This window comes from Capra hircus, chromosome 22, assembly GCF_001704415.2.
Source record: "Capra hircus breed San Clemente chromosome 22, ASM170441v1, whole genome shotgun sequence".
In the NCBI taxonomy this organism is placed as follows: domain Eukaryota; kingdom Metazoa; phylum Chordata; class Mammalia; order Artiodactyla; family Bovidae; genus Capra; species Capra hircus.
The window spans coordinates 14,029,903-14,056,160 of record NC_030829.1 but is presented as its reverse complement, the minus strand read 5'-3'; the positions used below and the strand labels follow the sequence as shown (position 1 = coordinate 14,056,160).

Genomic DNA, 26,258 nt, shown 5'->3' with positions numbered 1-26,258 from the left:
CTTCGGCATTGACCATCTGGTGATGTCCATGTGTAGAGTCTTCTCTTGTGTTGTTGGAAGAGGGTGTTTGCTATGACCAGTGTGTTCTCTTGGCCAAACTCTGTTAGCCTTTGCCCTGCTTCATTCTGTACTCCAAGGCCAAATTTGCCTATTACTCCAATATCTCTTGACTTCCTACTTTGGCATTCCAGTCGCCTGTGATGAAAAGGACATCTTTTTTGGGAAGGTCTTGTAGGTCTTTGTAGAACTGTTCAGCTTCTTCAGTATTACTGGTTAGGGCATAGACTTGAATTACTGTGATATTGAATGGTTTGCCTTGGAAACGAACAGAGATCATTCTGCATCCAAGTACTGCATTTCAGACTCTTGTTGACTGTGATGGCTACTCGATTTCTTCTAAGGGATTCCTGCCCACAGTAGTAGATATAATGGTCATCTGAGTTAAATTCACCCATTCCAGTCCATTTTATTTCACTGATTCCTAAAATGTCAATGTTGACTGTTGCCATTTCCTGTTTGACCACTTCCAATTTGCCCTGATTCATGGACCTAACATTCCAGGTTCCTATGCAATATTGTTCTTTATAGCATCAGACTTTACTTCCATTACCAGTCACATCTACAACTGTGTGTTGTTTGGTGGCTCAGATGGTAAAGCGTCTGCCTACAATGTGGGAGACCTGGGTTCAGTCCCTGGGTCAGGAAGATCTCCTGGAGAAGGAAATGGCAACCCACTCCAGTATTCTTGCCTGGAAAATCCCATGGATGGAGGAGCTTGGTGGGTTATAGTCCATGGGGTCACAAAGAGTTGGACACGACTGAGTGACTTCACTTTCATTTTCTTTGTTTTTTTCTGGAGTTATTTCTCCACTGATCTCCAGTAGCATATTCAGCACCTATCTACCTGGGGAGTTCATCTTTCAGTATCCTATCTTTCTGCCTTTTCATACTGTTCATGGGGTTCTCAAGGCAAGAATACTGAAGTAGTTTGCCAGGCCCTTCTCCAGTGGACCGTGACCCGTCTGTTTTGGGTAGCCATACACGGCATGGCTCATAGTTTCATTGAGTTAGACAAGCTCTATACAGTCAGCAAAAACAAGACCAGGAGCTGACTGTGGCTCAGATCCTGAACTCCTTATTGCAAAATTCAGGCTTAAATTGAAGAAAGTAGGGGAAACAACTAGACCATTCAGGTATGATCTAAATGAAACCCCTTACAATTATACAGTGGAAGTGACACATAGATTCAAGGGATTAGATCTGATCGAGTACCTGAAGAGCTGTAGACAGACGTTCATGATATTGTACAGGAGGCAGGGATCAAGACCATCTCCAAGAAAAACAAATGCAAAAAGGCAAAATGGTTGTCTGAGGAGGCCTTAACTGAGAAAAGAAGAGATGCTAAAAGCAAAGGAGAAAAGGAGAAATATACCCATTTCAATGCAGAGTTCCAAAGACTAGCAAAGAGAGATAAGAAAACCTTCCTCAGTGATCAATGCAAAGAAATAGAGGAAAACAATAGAATAGGAAAGACTAGACATTTCTTCAAGAAATTTTAGAGATATCAAGGGAACATTTCACGCAAAGATGGCCACAGTAAATGACAGAAATGGGATGGACCTAACAGAAGCAGGAGATAAGAGGTGGCAAGAATACACAGAAGAACTATACAGAAAAGATCTTCATGGCCCAGATAACCATGATGGTGTGATCACTCACCTCGAGCCAGACATCCTGGAATGAGAAGTCAAGTGGACCTTAGGAAGCATCACTATGAACAAAACTAGTGGAGGTGATGGAATTCCAGCTGAGCTATTTCAAATCCTAAAAGATGAGGCTGTTAAAGTGCTGTGCTCAATATGCTGCAAATTTGGAAAACTCAGCAGTGGCCACAGGACTCGAACAGGTCAGGATTCATTCCAATCCCAAATAATGGCAATGCCAAGGAATGTTCAAACTACCACACAATTGCACTCATCTCTCACGGCAGCAAAGTAACACTCAAAATTCTCCAAGCCAAGCTTCAATAGTATCTGAACCGTGAACGTCCATATGTTCAACCTGGTTTTAGAGAAGACAGAGGAACCAGAAATCAAATTGCCATTGGATCTGTTGGATCATAGAAAAAGCAAGAAAAACATCTACTTCTGCTTTATTGACTACACCAAAGCCTTGGACTGTGTAGATCACAACAAACTGTGAAAAATTGTTCAAGAGATGGGAATACCAGATCATTTGACCTGCCTCCTGAGAAATCTGTTTGTGGGTCAAGAAGCAACAATTAGAACTGGGCGTGGAACAATAGACTGGTTCCGAGGAACAATAGACTGGTTCCGAATTGGGAAAGGAGTATGTTAGGGCTATATATTGTCACCCCACTTGTTTAACTTATATGCAGAGTACATCTTGAGAAATGCTGTGCTGGATGAAGCACAAGCTGGAATCAAGATTGCCGGGAGAAATATCAATAACCTCATATGTGCAGATGACACCATCCTTATGGCAGAAAGTGAAGAAGAACTAAAGAGCCTCTTGATGAAAGTGAAAGAGGAGAGTGAAAAAGCTGGCTTGAAACTCAGCATTCAAAAAATGAAGATCATGTCATCTGGTCCTATCACTTCATGGCAAATAGTGGACAAACAATGGAAAGAGTGAGGGACTTTAGTTTTTTGGGCTCAAAAATCACTGCAGATGGTGACTGCAGCCATGAAATTAAAAGACAATTGTTCCTTGGAAGAAAAGCTATGACCAATGTAGATAGCATATTAAAAAGCAGAGACATTACTTGGCCAACAAAGGTCCATCTAGTCAGAGCTATGGTTTTTCCAGTAGTCATGTATGGATGTGAGAGTTGGACCATAAAGAAAGCTGAGCACCAAAGAATTGATGCTTTTGAACTCTGGTGTTGGTGAAGACTCTCAAGAGTCCCTTGGACTGCAAAGAGATCCAACCAGTCATTCCTAAAGGAAATCAATCCTGAATATTCACTGGAAGGACTGATGCTGAAGCTGAAACTCCAGTATTTTGGCTACCTGATGCGAAGAACTGACTCATCGGACGAGACCCTAACGCTGGAAAAGATTGAAGGTGGGAGGAGAAGGGGATGACGGAGGACGAGGTGGTTGGATGGCATCACTGACTTGATGGGCATGAGTTTGAGGAAGCTCCAGGAGTTGGTAATAGACAGGGAAGCCTGGCTTGCTGCTGTCCGCGGGGTCGCAAAGAATAGGACTTGACTGAGATACTGAACTGAACTGATAGATTAATTTGCACAGTTGACTGCTTTCAGGCTTCTTATCAATGACTGTATTTTTACCTTCATTTATTTTTTTTTCTAACATATAGATGGGTGTCTGACCCATGTTATTTTCCTTTTTTCTAAGAAACTTAACATTTCTTACAAGGCAAGTCTGCTGGCAAAACATTTCTTCAGTTATTGTTTGTGTGAGAAATTCTTTATTTTTCCTTTTATTCCCGAGGGATAATTTCAGTCAGAATTCTAGGTTGGTGTTGTTTTTTCCTTCTCAACACTATAGATATTTCATTCCAGCCTGATATATTAGGTAAAATGACCTGAGATCAATGAGCTGGCTGTTAGTATGAAGCTTTATGTTCCTTTGGCTAGGAGCCAGGCTGTGTTTACTGTTTGCTGTAACTGTAGGTTTCAGAGCCTAAAATGACGTGTAACATCCTTGTTTTGTCTATCCTGTCGTCTTCGGGTTTCCCTAACAGCACCTTCTGGAATAAAGCCTTTGCAGCTCTCTCAGTTGTAATCCTGGGTTATCACACAGGAGCCCTGTTGATGCTGTGGTGAGGTGTGGCGGAGTGGGTAGAGATCCATAGCCCCTCGGTTTAGGTCACATTCCTTTTCTGAGCCTGTGAGCCTGGGCTGTGACCCTCACACATACTTCTCAGCACCCCCACCCCCAAACCCCCGTTGGTGAGATGGGAAGGCTTGCAGGGTGTTAGAATTGGATATTTTCCCCCCTAGCTCAGGGTTTGGTAAAACCTGAGTAGGTTCAGCTTTTGGTAGAATAGTCTCTTGAGTCCAGCCTTTGTTAAGGAGAAAAGAATGCTCTAAACATATGTCAGAATGGTTAGTTTTTCCTTTCCTCTGCCAGAAATGTGAGACTTCTCTGATCTTCAGTCTGAGAATCTGGTGGGGCTCCGGGAGGTAAAACTTTTGGGAGGTGGGTGGCTGCACTAAGGCTGGGCCTCCAGGAGGTTTTATCATCTCAGACTCCAACTCTAGTCAATTACTGTTTAAGCTTCTGTACCAGTTGCTGGCTCCAGTGGCAGTTTCTGCTCCTGTTAAGCTACGATTTTCTGCCTTTGCCTTTGTCTTCAGTTCTAGTGGACAGTTGGTTTTCTTTGTGGCTTTAATTCTCTGATTTATCTGAGATGAGTTGTTGATTTTCAGTTTGTTTCACTCTTTTCTTCTTGTGAGCATGATTATAATAGCTTTCCAGCTTTTTTTTTTAAAACCAGTTATCAATGGTTATCATATTTGTAAATATTTTATATATGTGTGTGTGTTTATATTTGGTAAAAGTCATGATATCATAGACCCTTAGAATTTTATCATTGTTGTAAATGGTGTCTTTCTAAAATTATGTTGTTTGATTGGCTGTTGTAGAGACATTGGGAAGAGAATTGATTTTTGGCTGTTCATCTTCTAATAGTCTTGCTTTTTGGACCATACTTAATCGTCAAACCTATAGAGTAGGGCATGTAGATAATTTTAGTCCCACTCCTCTCTTAATGTGCTCTCTTAAACCTTCAAGATGGGTGTTGAGCATGTTGACAGGGGTTGATGATGAGATGTATTTCTCTTCTTTACATAGTTTTTGCTTTTGACATAACTGGGAGTTTAGAGTTTTCAAAATTCCTCTGTGAAATTTGAGGTGTATGCTTTAAGCGATGTGACATCACTCAATGAAAAAGGGTAAAAAAACCCACAAAACCAAACACCGTAGTCCTTACGGTTCTTGTACAACTGTCTAGATATATGGTCATGTGTAAATTTATTTTGTGAAGTTGCGTAGAACAGGGTGATACTGATGGGCCACTACCCATGTGTGGAGATCCTGGCCTGTGTAGGGCATTCTTTCACTGGTTTGGACAAAGGAGGGTGGTGTTGGGCTGTGGCCACTTCTGCCTTTTGTCTGTGGTGAGAACGAATACGTATCTTAGGATCAGGAATCAATGCAGGTGTAAACAATAGGAGTTTTATTTATTGTCACCAAAATAGTTCACGAGGTGAGACCGTTGTTTTGAGAATTAGACAGTGGGAGTGATTTGTCCTTTCTTCATTGTCCGTTTTCATCCCACGGGTAAATTGTTATTGTGGAGTCGATTTCAAACCATATTTGATAGTGCTCTGTCTGATATAACAAGAAAATCACAGAGGTGGTATGTGTAATGGATTTAGATCTTTGGAATCTGCATCTCAAAACTACCAAGATTAACTTGTCATAGCACTTTGATGTATTTGTGAAAACATGAGGATTATGTATCTCCTTTTTTCCCAACATTTTGATGATTGTTTAAACTTGATTAATGATCACCAGCTTAAATGTATATTAATTTGACAGTTCAATGTCAGTGCATGCCAGGCAGATTTTGTATTACATACTAACGTTCCTTTCATCAACTCTGAAGGTTTTGATAAACTACTGTCTTGATGATCACAGTGTTATTTTGACCTGAAGACTCTTCCAGGTTGAAATGAGCTTGGTTGTTAATTAAGTGTCATGCAGAGTTTAGATGCTGGGTAAATTTAGCTGTTGATGTTTTTCACCCCTCTGACTAGTGATTTGTCAGTGAAAAATGGCATGGGTAGTGGTTGATATTGTAACAGGGGTGGGGCAGGTGTGACGGACACTTAGCATGTGAGCATGTGACCCTGAGGGGTGGGCGAGGACTGTGGCTAGAGGCCCACTTTGCCTATGGTCAGCGAGGCAGTGGCCCTCGTGGCAGAAAGTGCAGTGAGAGGTGGGTCGTGGCCTTCTTTCCCGGGACCTCCAGGCCCTCAGGCTAGTGGGTGAGGTGGGGGCCCGGGGACAAGCAGGGGGCTGTGCCCTGCAGGCTCCAGAGCTCTTGCCAGGCCCTCCAGTGGCCAGCCCTAGGCTTTGAGGAGATGCAGACCTCTCCCCCATCTCCACCTCCACGACCTAAAGGTGACGGTGGTCATCCCGGATGTTGGTCCACAAAACCATGCCCCTGTTAGGGCAGCCTGAGGGCCACGGGCTGCTGGGCGCCTGGCTCCCTCAGTGATGACAGCTGGGTGGAGTCTGGAGACCTGGCCCTGAAGATGCTGCCAGCTGAGATCCACCGCCTCAGCTGGACAGGGCACTGGTGGGAGGACCAGGCTGGGGGCTGTGCCAGCATTCAGGGGGACTGATCTGCAGAGGGCCCCTTCCTCTTAGGCGGGCCTGGGCCTCAGGGGGTGAAAGTTGAGCCTGGTGACCTTGTCCCTTCTTATCAGAACAGAGAATAACATTTGGTGAAGGTTTATGGGAACATTGTGACCAGCTACAAGAACACAGGATCTGACACCTAGAAGTCTGCAACAGCTCACCACGCCCCTCCCTCACCTTTCGGATGAAAGGCTTTAGCTTTCAGGGAGTTCGGGGTTTTTAGGGCATGAGCCACTCATCCCCTTGCAGGGCCCTGCACTAAACCTTTGTCTGCTCCAAACTCCGACCTTCGAGTGTTGTTTGACCCCGCTGTGCATCGGGCACACAGACAGTATTAGTTTTTTGTTTGTTGGGATTTGAACGGAGTCTTTCACGTCTTGTCTTCTAGGTGGTTGATTATATCCTGCCCCCCTTGGTGTCATTGGTTCAGAGCCAGAATGGTAAGTGTGACCACGTCAACGAGCACCAGCAGGCACACGTTCTGTTTTCCTTCTGACTCCATGTGGTCACGTTCTTGGCATCTCTCTGTCTTTCCAGTGGAGTGGAGACTCTTCAGCTTGCGGCTACTCTCAGAAACCACATCCCTGCTTGTGACCCAGGAGCCTGATGAAGGCAAGGAGGTGGTGAATGTCGACTCTGACAACAGTCTTCTGGCTCTCATCAGAGATGGCTTACTTCCCCAGTAAGCGTCACATGCTGCACTCGGGCAGGGAAGGGTGGGGTGCCCAGGATGCCGCCCTCAGACCAGGTCCAGTGATGGGCCTGGGGTCTCAGGGAGGGTGCTGGTATTTCTGTGTGTGTGCTCATGCACTCACTGTCGGAGGTCTAGAAAGAGAGGCAGTAACCACTGCACTGCTTGGGGCCCAGGGGAGTCTCAGTCCATCTTCAGAAGCATCCATTCAGAGCTTTATCTGTTTTGTTATGAGGCACGTGACTGAACTTTTGCATATTCAAAGGTGTTTGTGGCCAGAAGGATAAGGTCTATTATTCAAGGTCAGCATGATGAGACTTCTGAACTTGAAACTGGGACTTTTCCTGGACCTACGCAGAAATAATGGAGAAGGAAGGACATCTTCCTTCACTCCTCCCCAAACTCTTGGAGTGGAAATTGTTTAATTAAAAATAATATATTTGGGGGAGCTGAGTTGGGGAATAGTACCAGAACAGTTAATGAGTATTAATTAACAGAAGGGATGTATTCTTTACTTTTACTCCGTTGCTTATGTAGCAGACACATGATGTGATAACTGCTGAGAGTACCCAGTGCAAATATGTTAAGCTCTAAAATGACATAATTCAAGCAACTCTGCAAATTTTATCAAACAAAAGAAATTGAAATTAAATAAGTGCATGCCATATATCACTATTAAATAATTTTTTTCCAAAATTAAATGTTGGAAGGTGTGTCAGGCATTGATGTGCACGCCTGATCCTGCTTTCTCAGGGCCTAGGCTGCAGTCTGAGTCAGGCCAGCAAGTTTCCAAGGATGGCAGTTGCACCAACTGCTCCCTGATATTTGTTAAACCTCTCAAGATCTTTCTCATTAAAAAAAAAAAGACATTTTTTTTTCATGATATAGAAACGAGATCTAGTTATATTCTGAAGAGCTCAACCACTGCTTGTTGACTCAGGAAGATACATTTTACAAAATGTGTAGCCAGTGTGTGACCACCCTACTCCCTCTGAGAGAGCCTGTCTTGACTCTTGGGAGCTTGACCCCTGATGGCTTGATGTATGAGGCCAGCCCCTTGGTTCTTGCTGCTCCCCATGCTTCTGCAGTTAGGTTCAGGGAGAGCCCTGGTAACATACAATAAGAATACTTTTGATACCCCCATGTAAGAAAATGATTATATGAAAAAAAATTAAACTTTCTCATTGGTGCTTTTTCAGTGATAAACTATCAATGAATATATTTTTGGTTGCATTTGTTATGTATGCATATGTGCATATATGGTTTGTACTTAATGTGGATGAATATAAGATTCAAATCTTTTTAAAAAAAAAATGATGGGTTGCTTGCCATGCATTGTGGGATCTTAGTTCACTGCTGCTGCTGCTGCTGCTGCTGCTAAGTCGCTTCAGTCGTGTCCGACTCTGTGCGACCCCATAGAAGGCAGCCCACCAGGCTCCCCCGTCTCTGGGATTCTCCAGGCAAGAATACTGGAGTGGGTTGCCATTTCCTTCTCCAATGCATAAAGTGAAAAGTGAAAGTGAAGTCGCTCAGTCGTGTCCAACTCTTAGCGACCTCATGGACTGCAGCCCACCAGGCTCCTCCGTCCATGGGATTTTCCAGGCAAGAGTACTGAGCAGGGATCAAATCCATGACCCCCTGTGTTGGAAGCGTGGAGTCTTAACCACTGGACTGCCAGAGAAGTCCAAAGATTCAGATTTGTCTCATGGAACTGATCAATACTTTCACTGCCATCTTACATTTCCGAACTACTTACATACAACCATATGTATCTTTCTGACAACTAAGTGCTTCAGTATAGTTTTGTACAAAGTATGTGTTTTTAAAAAATATTATGTATGTATTTACTTTTGGTTGCTTTGGGTCTTTGTTGCTGTGCGTGAGCTCTCTTTAGTTGCCGCTTGCCGGCTGTAGGGCACGTGGGGTCAGTATTGTGGCACACAGGCTTTGTTGCCCCGAGGCGTGTGGGATATTCCCAGATTCGGGATTGAACCTGTGTCTACTGCAGGGGCAAGCGGATCCTTAACCACTGGACCCCCAGGGCAGTCCCAAGGATTTTAAAAGATATACATTGATTGTCTGTTACCTGACAACTTGTACTGAAATTGTACTGAAGCATTTTCCAGGACCTGAGATGTCCCCCAGTAAAACTTATTGGCTTAATGTTAGTTTGTTAACACCTATGCACATTTATCTAATTTTGTTTCTAAAGTCTGCCCACTTTTGGAACAGTTTTTAGTGTAGAAAGTATTGATTGTATAACCTAGTGCTCCTTTTTTATTCATCTGAGCTGTAATGAATAATATGTATTTCCTTTCATGTGCATCTGTACTTTTCCAGAGGTGAGAAATTAAAGAGGAAAACACACATATAAATCACATGGCAATTCAGGAACAAATGTAACGTAGATGAGCTCAGGTCTTTGTTCAGCAATTTGAAACGTACTTTGGATAATGGTGTGGGCTTTACTGGGATGTAGTGTAGAAGGTTTTCAAAGCTTGTGGACTGATTCTGCTGTGGAGCACAGGTCTTGGCTCTGCATTTCATTCTCTAAGCCTCAGTTTCCTCATCTATAAAAGGAGGATAATAGTATCTAATTCAGAAGATTCAAAAATGAGGGTTAGATGGGATGCTTCTCTTAGGCACTTAGTGCAGTATGTGGGACATAATACGCTCTAGACAAATATGGAGCTCCCCGACTCTTATTATTAGGAAGATTATTATACTCTCTCATATTAAACTCTAAAAGGAAGATTGTGATATGTACGGTGGGTGTTAGTCACTCAGTTGTGTCCGACTCTTTGTGACTCCATGGACTATAGCCCACCAGGCTCCTCTGTCCAGGGAATTCTCCAGCAAGACTACTGGAATGGGTTGCCATTTCCCTCTCCAGTGGTACAATAATAGTACATATTTCATAGTAGTGGCCATTAAATAGTTAATAATAATTGTGCCCACTTGTCATATATAGTAAGGGCTCAATAAGTAATCTGTACAAATTTTAAAAAATGAGATATAAGTGATGCATTCATTTAACTTATATAATGGAAAACTAGAAACCTTAACAAGGTTTGGTTTCTGAAGATAGCTCTTGGTAATTATAAGTTTAGAAATGCTCATAATGGTATGTACATATGATGGCTTAAGAATAATGAAGTTTCTAGAGTTTATAGGAGCTATATAGCACCTGCTTCAGTGTGCAAATAGACATATTAATGTTGATCCTTTGAATTTTGTTAAAGTTTTAATTATCTTTGATTATAAACAGTACTTTAGATAAAGCCACAGTGACAATCTTTTCAGTCTTTTCACCTGAAAATGTTGTATTAGTTAGGACAGTTTTATTTGCAAACAGTAATACTTAACTCAGACTAACTTGCTAAGTAATTATTTTCTTACATAACTAAGAAGTCAGACTTGTGCTGGTGTCAAATATAGCTGAGTTCAGGGGTTTGAATTATGTCCACAGTACTGTGTGGATGTGCCCTCCTCACCGTCTCTACTCTGCCTGCGTCTGTGCGGCTTTGTTCTCAGAGAGACTCTTTCTGCTCGGTTAAGCGGCCCCTGGGTGATGATCCTAGGGGAAGAGTGGATGTCTTCTTCTAAGAGCTGTTGTAAAATTTTCAGGAAGCACAGTAATTTAATCTTGTTAAGTACCATGTAATACCTGTGTTCCAGGTGCTTCTCAGAACTGTGGTATGATTCGAGTGAAAACTCAGTTGTAAGAATAAATACCATATTAAAATAAATATTAGTTATGATTCTCAGAGAAACGGAAGGAATAGGATGTATGTGAGTGTGTGTGTGTGTGTGTGTGTATATATATATATAGAGAGAGAGAGAGAGAGAGAGAGAGGGAGCACGCGAGGGCACAAAAGGGCTTTGTTATAAGAAATTGGCTCACTTGATTATGGAGGCCAGGAAGTCCTAAGATTGGCAGGCTGTAAACGAGGACCCAGGCGAACCAATGGTATAGTTCCAGTTTGAGTCTGCAGGCCTGAGAACCAGGAGAGCTGAGAGTGTAAGTGCCAGTCTGAAAGCTGACAGGCTGGAGACTCAGGAAGCGTCAGTGTCTCCATTTAAGTTCAGAAACAGTAGAAGACCCCATGTCCCAGTGCAGGGAAGCGGGGCAGGGGGCGTTCCTTCTGATTCAGTCTTTTTGTTCTCTTTCGGCCGATGAGACGAGGCCCACCCACATCAGGGAGGGTCATCTGTGTTACTCAGTCTGTTGAGGTAATCTCATCTTGAAATACTCTCACTGATGCGCTGAGAATAATTGGTGATGCATCAATAATGAAACCATCATAGATATCATGAGTAAATCACTTACTGTGTGAGCTGTAAATATCAGAAAACTGTCACCTCTTGTTACTGTCCATGCTTTGCTTTCTAGAAGGATGAACTTTGGTTTATTTCTTTTTTTTAAAGTCACTTCATCACACTGATTTTATTTTTTTTAATGATCTCAGCCCTTTTTCTAACAGATTTATTTGTTTATTTTTGGCTGTATGAGGCCTTTGTTCCTGCATGCGGGCTTTCTCTAGTTGTAGGGAGTGGGGGTTACTCTCTAGCTGCCGTGAGCAGGCTTCTCATTGCTGTGGCTTCTCTTGTGGCGCACAGGCTCAGTTGTCATGTGGCACGTGGGGTCTTCCCAAAGCAGAGGTTGAACCTGTGTCCCCTGCATTGACAGGCAGACTCTCAACCACTCGGCCACCAGGGAAGTCCTGAACTTTGGTTTGAAGTGTTTGTTTAGTGCCTTTTGTATATGGAAGATTATATAATATGACTTATAGAGAGTTGGTATTTGAGTTAGACTTTGAAACCTGAGAGTGGTTAGATAGAAGAGGAGTGGATACCCTAGGCTGGAATGGAGGTAAGCACAGGCCTGGAAGAGGCAGAGCAGTGGGCAATAAGCAGACCAGGGATTGAACCCGAGTCTCCTGTGTGTCTTGCATTGGCAGGTAGGTTGTTTACCACTGTGCTGGGAAGCCCCTCACGTAAGTATACATTAAATAAATATGGAAGCCACCTTTCTTAAACTGTGGGTGTGCACATGTTTATAAACGTGCTCTGGAACATGTGTTCTTCCTGGAATATTCTGTGTGCTTTTGATTTTTACCCATTTAACTTTTTTAAGCTTAGGATTTCTCAACATTATATGCCACAATGACACTACTTCCTACAGCTTATCTGTTAACATGGCCCAGAACACTGGATTCCTTTGATCACAGTCTAAATAGTATTCTGTTATGGACATTTCCATGTCAGGAGCAAGAAAGGGATGTTTCCATCACAACTTTAATTTTGTATATAAGTATTAACTAACAATACAAGAAAATTAAACTCTAAACATTCTATTAGCTTTTCTATCGATAAATAACACGTTAATGGTATCCCTCGTAGCTCAGTCGATAAAGAATATGCCTGCAATGCAGGAGGCCTGGGTTCAATTCCTGGGTTGGAAAGATCCCAGCCACTATAATTCAGGACTTCCCTGCTGGCTCAGACAAGTAAAGAACCTGCCTGCCCGTGCAGGAGACACAGGTTCGATCCCAGGGTTGGGAAGATCCCCTGGAGAAGGAAAAGGCAACCTACTCCAGTGTTCTTGCCTGGGAAATTTCATGGACAGAGGAGCCTGGCAGGCTATAGTCCATGGGGTCACAAAGAGTTGGACACAACTGAGTAAGTAACACACACAGTACAATACTGGGCTTAGTCCTTGTCTGAAGACTCCAGGAAAATTCTGCCTCCGGGCTCGTTCAGGCTACTGGCAGGATTGTTTCTTGTGGTTTGTATTAGTTTTTCAGGGCTTCTGTAACAGACTACCATACAGAGACCAGCTTAAAATAACAGGACTGTTCTCTTTCATGATTTAGGAGGCTAGAGGTCTGCCATCAAAGTGTCAGCAGGGTTCTTTCTTTTAGGGAGACTCTGAGGGAGAATTGAGCTATGGGCATCGTGGGTTTACGGCAGTATCCCTCCAGTCTGTCTGTATTCATGTGGCCTTCTCGCCTCCCAGCTTCACATTTTCCTCTGCCTCTCTCTCGTAAGGACGTCAGTCATTATATTTAGGGCCTGAGCCTGGTGGGCTGCCGTCTCTGGGGTTGCACAGAGTCGGACACGACTGAAGCGACTTAGCAGCAGCAGCAGCAGTACCCTCCATTCAGGCCCATCTTACCTGGAAATCCTCAACTACATCTGCAAAGACCCAAATAAGGTCCCTTCACAGGGTTAGGGGTCAGGACTTGAACATATCTTCTGGGGGCCATTATTTATACAGCTGTACACAGTTGCAGGGCCAAAGCACCTATTTCTCTGCCACCTCCTGGTATTTTAGTTGCCCAGAACTCCTTTCACGTGGCCCCTCCATCTTCGAATCAGCAGCAGTTTGTCAAATCCCTTCATGCTTGCCATTTCCCTGACTTCCTCCTTGGCCACCAGCTGGAGAAAACTGTCTGCTTATTGAGCTTGGTAATGTCAGTCATTGGCAGTCTGGATCTTGTGATTAGAATATATTTGTATTCAGGTCTCCGTCCTGCCATTGACTTGGTGTGTGTACCCTTACTTCCTCCTCCCTCCCACCTCTTCTCTCCATTTCCCCCCTTTTTTCAAGACGGTTGGAATGCCAACTGTTACCTGTATGATTAATGAGAAAAAGTTTTTTTTTTTTCTGAGAAGATAAACCACATATACTTAGAAAATTGGCATGATTTTTTTTCAGCAGAGACATTCAATTTTGAAGGTTGTTGCAGAAGAAAAAGAGGCAATATTTAATGGAGCTTAAGCCCAGACTGACCTTATTAATTAAAATCATTACTGCTCAGAAGTTTTATATCAAAGTTATTATCGGTGAAATCTTAACACTGAAAGTAGTCTTCTGACTGAAAATTTTTTTCTGTCGCTTGTTAAATAAGGGGAGGGCATTGCTGTAAATGGGACTACATCATTCGTTCAGGGAATACATCATTACTTTTCTTAGGGAAGAGGAAACTCTAATAATTCATACAAACATAAATAGTGTAATTTGAACTCCCTTGTGTGATCATTCATAGGAGGTTTAAAACCCTTCTCTTCTCTCTCTCTCTTTCTTAATTCATTCAATAAATGATATCAAGAGACTTATGTGTTAGTCACTCAGGATATTATGGTGAGAAAGACTGAATCCCTGCCTCCTGGTGCTCTTACAGTCTAGTGGGTGAGACTAAACAAATGAACACGTAAGGTGATTTCAGTTCATTGTGGGCGCTGTGAAGAAAAACCAGAATGGTGTAAGTAGATGGAGAATGACACCTGCCGTATCAACAAAGGGCGGTGTGGCCATCAAGCTGTCAGCTGCTGCAGCCTCCCCAGACTGTGTACCCTGGGGGGATTCAGGGTGCAGGAAAGAATAGGTCCTTGATAGCTAAGGTGTGTATCAAAGGAGTGATTTCAGTAATCCCAGGCTCTTGCATCTTCCCATACAGAGAAAAGTGCTAGATTCATTAACGTGAGATGTCTAGTCTGTCTTTAATAAACGGTAATCCTTTGTTCCAACTATCTACCTATTTTTTGTTACGAAAGTGCCTATATACCCTGGCTCCTCTCTTTCCTCTCTGTGCAGTCCCTCAGAGCTAACTGAGTCCCCAGCAAGTCTGCCAAATAAAAGGTGTCTCAAGTTTTAGTTTATGCTTTTTTTTTCACCTCAGTTGACGAGGGGAATGGAGGGAGAGCTTATTTTATTTAGGTAGCATATCAAGGAAGGGCTTTATGCCAGGTAGAAAGCCATGGGGGAAAATGTGCTATGAAATTTGCCTTTGGTAGATTGGAACCACTTTGCCAACACGTTTTTGTTCTATTTTCATATTTTCTTTTAGCTTTGAGTGTTTTGTATGGAAAGGAGATCATGCTGATGTAAATGTGTTGACAGTGTTTTTTTGACAGTAGAACATTCAGCCTTTCTCTCCTGGGGAAAGTGAGTACTGTCTGTTTTTTTTACTTCTGTTTTCTAATTCTCTTGTGACCTGTACAATCATCAGGGCTATAATGACTTCATAAATTATTAAGACTTTGTTTTTCAGAATTTCAGAAAGGACTGTATCCTTGACAACTTAGAATTGTATTTCCTTTTAGAAATATGAATTTATAAATGGGTTTTGTTGTGGCAACACACTGTAGAGTTTGTCTCTGAAATAATATCCAGCAAGGTCTTGAATTTCACTACCAAATTTCTGTGTTGGTGGCTCAAAAGACATCCAGATGGTTCTCTGTATTGCATCTTTGTCTTCCTTAACTACGTATTCTGTGTTAAAATAGGCATGAACTTGACCATCTTTGATGGGAATCAGAGTATTTAGGAGTATTTCATTTTCAGCCTTTCCTTAGGTAAGCTTTTTTTTTTTTCTTTCTGCAGATAATATTTAAATATTTTTGTACCAAATGAAAGTTCTACTTTTTTCCTTCTACTTAAATTCTTTTATGTTTCTGAGTGTTAACCTAAGTCAGTGCATTTAGGTGCATAGGTACAGTGATTTTTTTTTTCCTCCGTTGGGGGAACCACCTATGAGAATCTAAATTGGGATAATTTGAGGAGTAAGGATAAATACTCTTTCATTCCTCTGAATCAGAATAATTCTAGTGCTCTAGTTTTTTTCGCATAGTATTTTGTAAAACTTGAGTATTACTTTATTGAAGTCATTTTTAGTTTTTTTTGGAGCCTTTTGGGCCTTTATAATTAAAATTTGTTGTTGATTTTATCCAAGAAGCCAGACATTAGGGCTTACTATCTGAAATTATATTTAATACTTATTTTGAAGTCTTACCTTTCTCTCACTTAAAAAATATAATATATATATATAAATATATATATGTATCTTCCCACCATTTGTTTATTTCTCCATCCACTTATGTGTCCAGGTTACTGCTGATACACTTGAGTATCTATGCATTCATACAAGACAAGAGAGTATTGCATAGAACTCAGGTCACGTAAAAAAAGAAGACTGGAAAGTCTTAGGATATAAACTTCAGTTCATAAAATTTTTTGACTCAGTTCATAAAATTTTGGAGTTGACTCAGGATATCACCTAGTACAAAGTTTGGAAGAGCCTGTACAGAAAATGCCAAGAAGATTTGGTTATCTACCCCTTTCTCACAGCAATCCAGAGTAAGTTCTCAGTCTTCTCTCAGGGTAGATTTCACCTCCATGTTTTGATGTTTGACAGTCTTCTTTTTATCTAATCCTACACATCTCTTTCCTTTAAGCCTGGAATTCACCCTGCATTGTTACAAATGCATTTTAACATACTGCCTTCCTCATAGCTTTCCCTTGCTCAGAGACCTTGAAACCTTCAGAATGAAGAAAATAATATTAACAGTTCTTACCCAGCCATTCAAGATTCTCAGTGATTTGCCTCTCGCCTCCCATTTTATGTTAACATCTGCCCCCTCTACTAATGGTTTCTTCATTTCTAATGAGATTTACTTAGCACTTTCTGAAATTTCCTCCTTGCAGCCTGTCTCTTCCTCCAGACATGATACTGTGAATATCTGAGGAGAAGAAATGGCAGTATTCTTGCCTGGAGAATCCCATAGACAGAGGAGCCTGGTGGGCTGCAGTCCATGGGCTCGCAAGAGTCGGACATGACTTAGTTCACTGTCTCTGTGTCACATACTTATTTAACGCTAATTTATTGAATGTCTACACCTACGTTTATAAATGTTTTAAAATCACTGAGCAGTTTCTGGTTAGTAAGTATCTGGGAGGTCCCCAGTGTTCCACTGTTACATTTACTGCGAGGCCATTTTCAGGGCTACATCTTTGGGTGCATGCTGATTTCTTTTTGTTGAATCTCCAGAGGTGGAACCACTGTGTTAAAAATTACATACATTCATCATGTGTGGGCAGTTTTTTCCAAAGATAGCAAACGGTGTATACGACCAGTTTCCCTTTATGAAACTGCCTGTTTTTCTGTGCTCTTCTGGCTTCAGCTTGCATTCCTTCTGATATTTGTGATGCTGGCCATTTATGTTCTTCTTAGGTGGGTTTCTTCCTCCCCTCCACCACTGTGGGATTGTTATTGGTTTGCAAATAGCTCGTTATATATAAAGACTGTATAAAATATATAAAAATTCTGTAAATAAACTTTCCCTATTTGATTTGCTTATGGTGATTTTGTCATTGAGAAATACTTACTACTTTAAAACTTGAAAGCTGTGAAATTTTGGGGTTCACTTCTCATTTGTTGTCATGCTGTGGAGGCCTTTTCACTCATGAATATGTGAATGTTTACTCATTTTAGTACTTCAACAAACTTAAACATTTTTTTCCTTGAATTTTTAATTTATTGATGATATATTTTCATAAGATACGGCCTGACTGTTCTGTCTTCCTTTCTGTGATGACTCTGTCTTATCCAGTGTTGGATCACATTTCTTTCCTTTTAATTTGTGTCTGTTCTTGATCCCACCCTACTAGAACTTAACAGTTCTGGTGGCTTTGTAAAGTGCTTCAGCTTTTCATTTAGCAGGCTCTTCCTCATTGCATCCCTTAAAGTCCCTTGGATGTTCTGGAACCACTGTTTTCTCCCAAATTCTCCACTGACACGTGAAATGTGAGTTCAGGGTTTAATTCCAGCATAGTGGACTTCTTTATGACATTGTGCCTCCCCTTTGCCTCAATCAAATGGGCCCTTCTTTCCATTTGGCTGGTTCTTTGGTCACACTCCCAGAATGACCTCTCACAATAATCCGTAGTGGTTTAGCTAGTCTGTTTAAATGTTCTGCCAGACTGTCTCATTGGACACTGGTTTCTCCAGACACTTAACAAGGTAGGGAAGAGTCTGTCCTTTAAATCCCCAAATGTGATTTTAAAAGCTTTCTCTCCTCTCAGAGAATTTAGTATGAATGGCTTTCCCCGCCTGGTTTCTAACTGTTTGGGACCTAGCAAAGACTCCTTATCTGGGGAGGATCCTAGAAGTAAAAGAGTGGGCCCGGTCTTGGGTTCCTATATGGACAGCATGCTTTTATGTTGGTAACGATCTCCGTCTCTGGCTCATGGCACTCAGAGTGCTCCTCTCCAGCCCTGGCCATCCAGATGGGCCACTCCTCACTGGTCACTCTGCTTTATAGCCATTTCAGGAGTCTGGATCATCATTGTGTTTTGTTTGTTTGTTTTTTCCTCCAAGTGTCATTCAAAGGAGTGTAAAATCTGTTTACTATCAGCTCAGTTGCTTTCTCTCTCTTGAGAAGACAAGCTTAATATATCTCAGCATTTTTGGGGCCAATTTTTGCTGGCTATTACAAACCTATCTTTGGTTAAACTAAAATATATTCAGCATATCAATATTTCTGTTCTGAACAGATCCATTATTTGTTTTACCCTTCTTTTACAAGGGGAGAAAAACAGCAACATTCTTGGGGAAAATTGTCATGCATAGGCTGGTACAAGCTTCATCCTTCTCTCCTGTTTCAAGGTTAGATAACCTCAGACAACCTCAACACATTTGTATTGTATTTCAGACAGTGAAAGTTTCATCGGTGTTTTATTTTTAAATGTAGGCTTTACATGTTCTTGTTCAGTCCATTCAAAAATATTTCATATTTTTCAGTCCTCTTGACATTGTTCTCTCTGTTATATTTCTAACTATTTGTCTGTTTATCCTCCGGTACATTCTGTACAAGCACATGAGTTCCATCACATGGGAAGCTTTTTAAAATTCATAAGTTTGTAGTCCTTTCCTCAGTCATTCCAATAAGTCTGGAAGTGGGGATGGGGAGGCTGTCCAGAGTAAGTGAGTGACTCATAAGAAGTTTCTCACCCCCTCGTCAGCTGAAAGTCTCTGGCCGACGATTTCCAAATACTAGTGACCAGTGGAAGCGTGCATTCTTCTCTTACCTCTGATTCTATTGCCACTCTCTAAACTCAGCAGTGCCTCTATTTCCCTGTTAAGTATATGTGCTATGAAGGCTTTGCTTAGCAGGTGGGGCATGGTTCAAATCCTGCACATGATGAAGAAACTGGCGCTTGACTGCCTTGTGGAAGAGTAGTTCTGAGGCTTTGGAATATTCGTGCCAGATAAAAGAGTCTCTGTATCCCTGGGGCCTTGAGCCGTGCCAGATATTTCTGGATAACAGTGTGAATTACAGTGGGGCATTTTGACTCTGACTCCCGAAGAGGCTGGAGACAGAGGTCAGTCACTAAGGTACCCTATGCCTAGGGAACTGGCCCCTAGTAGAACCCTGTATGCCTGTGCTTTCCTGGCTGGGAGTACCTTACACATGCTACCACACATGGCTGCTGGGAGGACTGAGCCCTGTCCACACAGCTCCCCTGGGAGAGGACAACGAGAAGCTTGGGCCTGGTCCCCCTGGACTCTACCCTGTGTCTTTCACCTTTGCTGATTTTAACCAGTTATCCTTTCTCTAAGAAACCATACTTAGGAATACAAGTATTCTGAGTTCTGTGAGCCCACCAAGCAAATCACTGAACCTGAAGGCAGGCTTGGGTGTCACCAATTTAGGATAAGAGCTTTTTATTTCATAAAACTATTAGAGAAAGGGATAATGCTGTGTTGTTCCTGTTTTGAAAAAATTCGGAATTGTAAGCTTTGCAAATACATTTTTTTCACCTCCAAAAATGTTCCTTGATTTTTGTTTTTTTTTTTTCATATGATAGAGTATCTTATTCTCATCAACTTGATTTTTTTTTCATTCTTAAAGTTACTTATATGTGGTTTTGCAGTTTTTTTTAACATTCTCTTTATTACTGTTTTATTTATGGTTTATCATGAATGATTGCTGTTTTTTCTTCTGTCTTTATCATACACAGGCAAATCTCTAATTGCTACAATTTAAAAATATTTCATAAGAAAAATTACTAAAATATGGTAGTTTCTGACTCCTTAAACAGAGCAGTCTACCCAACTTAACATTTCCTTGATTCACTGCCCCCATATTGAACATTATGGTGCATAATGGGCTCTCAGGTCCCACTGGGGACTGAGTGCCTGCTTCCTCTGTGCTAAATGCTCCCTGAACCGCTCTCTGCTAGGAGTTCTTGGGTTTGCTTTCTTTCGTGTTTCCTATGCTTTCAAGCTGCACTTTTTAAAATTCTCGGGTTGCCTTTCTGTAATAGTCCCTTTACTTGGCTCTTTTTTTTTTTTTTTTTTTTAATCATTGTGGGCTCAGAGGCTGCATAATTAAGCTTATTATGCAGTGATTTCCAAAATGAGAGTAAATAGGCTCTGAGTAAGAGCCTGGGGCCCTGTTCTCTAGATGATAAAGCTTTCGCTCCACATCATGGAATTTTAAATACACATTTTGGATTTTTGGAGACGTTTTGCTTCCTTGTTAGTTGTTTCAGAGAGTTAAGTTGTAAAGTTGGTGGGTTAGTCTGTCTGTCTGTTCATTCATTCATTCAGTGCTTATTAACTGAGCATCTGCATGGGGCTGTTTACTGCATAGCTCAACCTAAGTAGGTCAGACACAGTGTTTAGTCCAACTCTTTTTGTATTAATAGCAAATAACATGAGAGCACAGCCTGACTTTGTTGTGAAAACTTCTGATGATGGCATTTTGAGTTTTATGATCTGTGGTCATACTTTTTATTTCAGGTTCTAAGGTATAAATAAGCACGCAGTGCAGAAAATAGTTGACATAGCAGGCCTGAGACTGCTCTTCTGAGAAAGGTCTACTTGCAAGGTGGGCCCTTGGCTGCCATCTTGGAGCTGGGTTCCCAGAGAGCTGCCAGTCAGTGTTTAGCTAATGAGGGTATGTAGTCCACGGTGTCTCAGCTGTCTGTGCAGATGGTATGGTTTATGCCAGATGCCTGCTTCCATTTGGAAAGTCCAGGACTTTGATACATGTTTGATTGCCTATGTAGTCCAAGTCTATGCCCCAACCACTAATGCTGAAGAGGCTGAAGTTGAACAGTTTTATGATGACCTGCAAGACCTTCTAGAACTAACATCCAAAAAAGATGTCCTTTTCATCATAGGGGACTGGAATGCAAAAAGTAGGAAGTCAATAGATACCTGGAGTAATAGGAGATTTGGCCTTGGAGTACAAAATGAGGCAGGGCAAAGGCTATCACAGTTTTGCCAAGAGAATGCATTGGTCAAAGCAAACACCCTCTTCCAGAAACACAAGAGATGACTCTACACATGGACATCACCAGATGGTCAATACTGAAATCAGATTGATTATATTCTTTGCAGCCAAAGATGGAGAAGCTCTATACAGTCAGCAAAAATAAGACTGGGAGCTGACTGTGGCTCAGATCATGAACTTCTTATTGCCAAATTCAGACTTAAATTGAAGAACATAGGGAAAACCATTAGGGCATTTAGGTATGACCTAAATCAAATCCCTTATGATTATACAGTGGAAGTGACAGACAGAGTCAAGGGGTTAGATCTGATAGAGTGCCTGAAGAACTATGGATGGAGGTTCGTGACGCTGTACAGGAGGCAGTGATCAAGACCATCTGGGGAAACAAGGGAAACAGTGAGAGGCTTTATTTTCTTGGGCTCCAAAATCACTGCAGATGGTGACTGCAGCCATGAAATTAAAAGACAGTTGTTCCTTGGAAGAAAAGCTATGACCAACGTAGACAGCATATTAAAAAGCAGAGATATTACTTTGCTAACAAAGGTCTGTCTAGTCAAAGCTATGGTTTTTCCAGTAGTCACGTGTGGATGTGGGTGTTGGACCGTAAAGAAAGCTGAGCACCGAAGAATTGATTTTTTTGAACTGTGGTGTTGGAGAAAACTCTTGAGAGTCCCTTGGACTGCAGGGAGATCAAACCAGTCATTCCTAAAGAAAATCAGTCCTGAATATTCATTGGAAAGACTGATGCTGGATCTCCAATACTTTGGCCACCTGATGCGAAGAACTGACTTACTGTAAAAGACCCTGCTGCTGGAAAAGATTGAAGGCATGAGGAGAAGGGGACGACTGAGGTTGCGATGGTTGAAAGGCATCACCGACTCGATGGACATGAGTTTGAGCAAGCTCCAGGAGTCGGTGATGGACAGGGAAGCCTGATGTGCTGCAGTCTGTGGAGTTACAAAGAGTCGGATACGACTAAGCGACTGAACTGCGGTTGCCTGTGTGACGAGCCCCACGCAATAAATACCTTGGTCCCATGAGTCTGTAGTGGACTTCCTTGGATGGTAACATCACACATACATGCTGCAGTTTCATGGCTGGGAGAAAGAGCATGCTGTGTGACCCCTTGTGACAGGGAGAGAGGATAAGCAAGCTTGCACAGGGAATCTTCCAGCTCCACCCGTGTCTGTCTCCCTTAAGATTCAGCTCTGTGCCTTTGTTGTACTGTCTATACTGTGAGTACAACCACACACGGGTCTCATGAGTCCTCTAGAATCTCTGAATGTGAGGTAGTTTTGCAATACCCAACACAAATGCTAAAATTTCTGAGTCTCTTACTGTGTGGGTAGACTGTACTGATCATTTTAGCTGAATTGTCCAATTGAATCTTCCCAGCACCCATGCTCGGAGTGGTAGGTCAGTGTCATCACTGACCACCACTGGGAAATGCAGGTATGGCTCATACATTTATTTCAGTATCTGCTTTTTTTGGAAACATGTTAGAAACTCTTGGAATATTGTTTCTGTTGATCAGAGGAAACTTACGATGAGAAAAGCTCTGAGTGCTTTTTAATCATGTTGTCCTTTCAGGTATGAACACATCCTCACGGAGCCGGACCCTGTACCCGCATATGCTCTGAAGCTACTGGTTGTCATGACTGAGCACAACCCAACTTTTACCAGGTGCTGTCACTTCAGACTTCCATTTCTTTGTTTCTCATCTATAAAGTGAATTTTATGTGTTCTGAAAAATGTTAAAGATGATGAGATTATACAAGAATTGAGTTTAAGTTACCAAAGTGATAAATTTTCATGTTTTATGGCTTGTAGTATCTGTGATCTATGGTGTTTTGGATTCTGTGCTCATATTATTATTCTTTGCTGGAGTTTGCATATTGTGGAATCCATAATGCTCCAAGATTATAAATTCTTTGAAGAGAAAATACTAACACATGTACTTTTAAAAAAGTCAGTTGTTACCTCATTGTACTGAACAGTTATTTATTAAGTCCCTGTCATATTTATTGACTGTAACTTTTCAACTATTTTAAGTTGACATACTTTCATTGAGTAGTTGAAAGCTTTTTGCCTTTATCGAAGACACCACCTGTGATGACACCAAATTAGTTGCTAGAGCAGCAGCAACTGCTTCAGTCTTGCAAGCAAGAACTGGTCACAGAGGACGCAGGTCTGCAGAAGGGCAGGAGAAGAGTTGTCGCTTTCAAAGAAGAACACTGATTTGGGTTGTGTGGGTTGTGTGGGTGACGTCTGGCCCTGTGGTTTTGGATCCTGAAGAGCTGCCCTCCGGTCTTTTTAAAGAACTAAACCACACAGTTGCAGCCACCTGGATTTCAGCCAGTCTGCTGTTTACCCATCCTGCATAGTGGTGGCGGTGTTTTTGTTCAGTCACTCAGTCTTGTCTGCCTCGCTGTGACTCCATGGACTGTAGCACACCAGGCTTCCCTTTCCTTCACCATCTCCCCAGATTTGCTCAAACTCATGTCCATTGAATCAGTGGTGCCATCCAACCATTTCGTCCTCTGCTGCCCCCTTCTCCTGCCCTCGTCTTTCCCAGCGTCAGGGTCTTTTCTGACGAGTTGGCTCTTCTTATCAGGTGGCCAGAGTATTGGAGCTTTAGCATCTGTCCTTCCAATGAGTATTCAGGGTTGATTTCCTTTAGGATTGACTGGTTTGATCTCATTGTTGTCCAAGGGACTCTCAAGAGTCTTCTCCAACACCACAGTTCAAAAGCATCAGTTCTTTGGTGCCTTCTTTATGGTCCAGCTCTCACATCTGTACATAGTGATGAACTACCATTAATGCTGGACAAGAAGGGCTCTTTGTAGAGTATCTGTATGGAGTGGCAGTCTGAACTAAGACAACCTTTGCAGGGGTGTGCCATGCCTGGCCTGTACCTTGACCCAGTCACGGGTCAGCCACAGTGCTGGGGCTATTGCAGCTCTCAGGCCCGTGTCCTATGGGTGGCCATGTTCATTTCCAGAGAGTGACCTCTAAATGTGACCATGCAAAAGAACTTTGCGTCACATTGCAAAAGAACTTGGAGAACACTTAAGTAACCCTTTTATATCCTCAGCAGTTTTTAATCCTGTGTTTCTGTAGCCTTTCAAAACTCTGTCCAGTGAGTCTTCCAAAATTTCTGATTTAGAAGGCACCATAGGAGAAGGCAATGGCACCCCACTCTAGCACTCTTGCCTGGAAAAATCCCATGGATGGAGGAGCCTGGTGGGCCACAGTCCATGGAGTCGCTAAGAGTCGGACATGACTGAGCGACTTCACTTTCACTTTTCACTTTCATGCATTGGAGAAGGAAATGGCAACCCACTCCAGTGTTCTTGCCTGGAGAATCCCAGGGACGGGGGAGCCTGGTGGGCTGCCGTCTATGGCGTCACACAGAGTCAGATACGACTGAAGCGACTTAGCAGCAGCAGCAGCATTCTCTCTCCCTACAGAAGAAATTTAAGTCTGAAGAGTGAATCTGTGTTAGAAATTAAAGCCAAATTCAGACAGTTGTTTGTTTCCAGGACCTTCTGTACCAAGTGGTAAAATTATGTACTAATTTTATCCCTTCATTAGATTGAATGGATTGTATTTCTTTTTTTTTAAGTTGACTCTTGCTCATTCATGAGACATGTTTTCGAGACTACTTTCTCTTCTTGTCAGTTCTTTATTAAATGCATCTAAATTTTTCATATTGAGGGGAAAAAGTCTAGTGAGGTAGAAACAGATAATTGATGACCTAAAATCTTTTTATTTTAAAATGATTAGACCCTAGGTTTAGAATTCAGTTTATTCTTTTGAAAAAAGATTTGCAAGCAGAATTCAGTGGATTAATTTTTATAAACTTTTTTGTTTTCCTTGCATAATTAATATTTGAATATCTTGTCTTTATATTAAATTCCAATAATATAACCAAGAGGTACCCTGGGCTTCCTTATTCCCCACCACTGATACACAAATCTTTGCCAGGGCTAATTCTTATTATTATTTTGGAGGGTGTCCTTCTGGAACTTTTGAGGGGCCATTTAAATTCAATGTGAATATACTGAAATAGCTTCTCTTTGTAGTGGTCAAATTTTAAACCATCATAAATAGTATCATTGGGTATGTGTTTTACCGAAATTCGCTTTTTCATATATCAAAATTATTTGAAGATCTTTTTATATCAGTATTTATTCACACTTTGACAATCTTTGCCAACTTTTGGATAGAAATGGGATTTTATTATGCTTTTACTTATCTACTGATAATCTGGAACCTCTTAATATTTATTCACTATAATTAAATTGTGAAAAGTGCATAGCTTTCAACCTTCAGTTCTACTTCTAAATATTCTAGAGAAAAATGCATATATGTGCAAAGATTTCAGCCTAAGCAAGTAAGTTTTAAAATGAGAACAATGATTTTAAAATTAAATTATGTTACAGCTATAATAATCACTGCTGTGTAACAGTTTGACAGGGCAAGATTCATTTTGAATATTGTTCTACAAAAATATCGTAAAAATTTTGTAAACTGAAATTATTTATCACCCCCAAACCTCATTTAATAATCACTTTTGCCTTTTGTAGGGTCTCTGTCTATATTCACTATTCTCTTCTGTTTGCCCTTTCTCTTGAAACAGGATATAAAAATAAGAGCTGTCCCATGTTGATTTTGACTAAGGCTCCAGAGATCAAGAACAAAGCATTAAAGGCCTATTACCACCCACCTGCTCTCTCCCTCTCCCCCTGTCTTTCTAAATGGAGGTCCTAGATTCTGTGGGTCCCAGCACCCTGTGTGCATCTTGCAAAAATCCGTTCATACACCTTGAAGTGGGGGTGGGGGAAAGAAGTTTTAATTTCCATTTCCCTAACTTGATTTTCTCCCCCCCCAAAATGATTTTTCAGTCCAACATTTTGAAATGGGTAATAAATTTATATTTGGGGAAAAGATACAATATGCTGAGAAGAGCAGTTCCTTCCTCTGTCCTCCGTGTCCTTTCCTCATCTTCCTATTATATCCTGTGTGGTTTGACTACTTTTATTCATTTTATGTCTGAAGGC

The 26,258-nt window shown here is 41.6% G+C and overlaps 1 protein-coding gene across 3 annotated transcripts in view; it reads left to right on the top strand.

The window, feature by feature from the left end:
- The window catches only part of ULK4 (unc-51 like kinase 4), a 498,780-nt gene that overhangs the window by 165,066 nt on the left and 307,456 nt on the right, over positions 1 to 26,258 (top strand). For all 3 annotated transcript variants that reach the window (XM_018066892.1, XM_018066893.1, XM_018066891.1), the window contains 3 exons: positions 6,808 to 6,859; positions 6,957 to 7,101; positions 22,786 to 22,878. In XM_018066892.1, the coding sequence (XP_017922381.1) occupies positions 6,808 to 6,859; positions 6,957 to 7,101; positions 22,786 to 22,878 (290 nt within the window). The remainder of the gene's footprint in view (positions 1 to 6,807; positions 6,860 to 6,956; positions 7,102 to 22,785; positions 22,879 to 26,258) is intronic.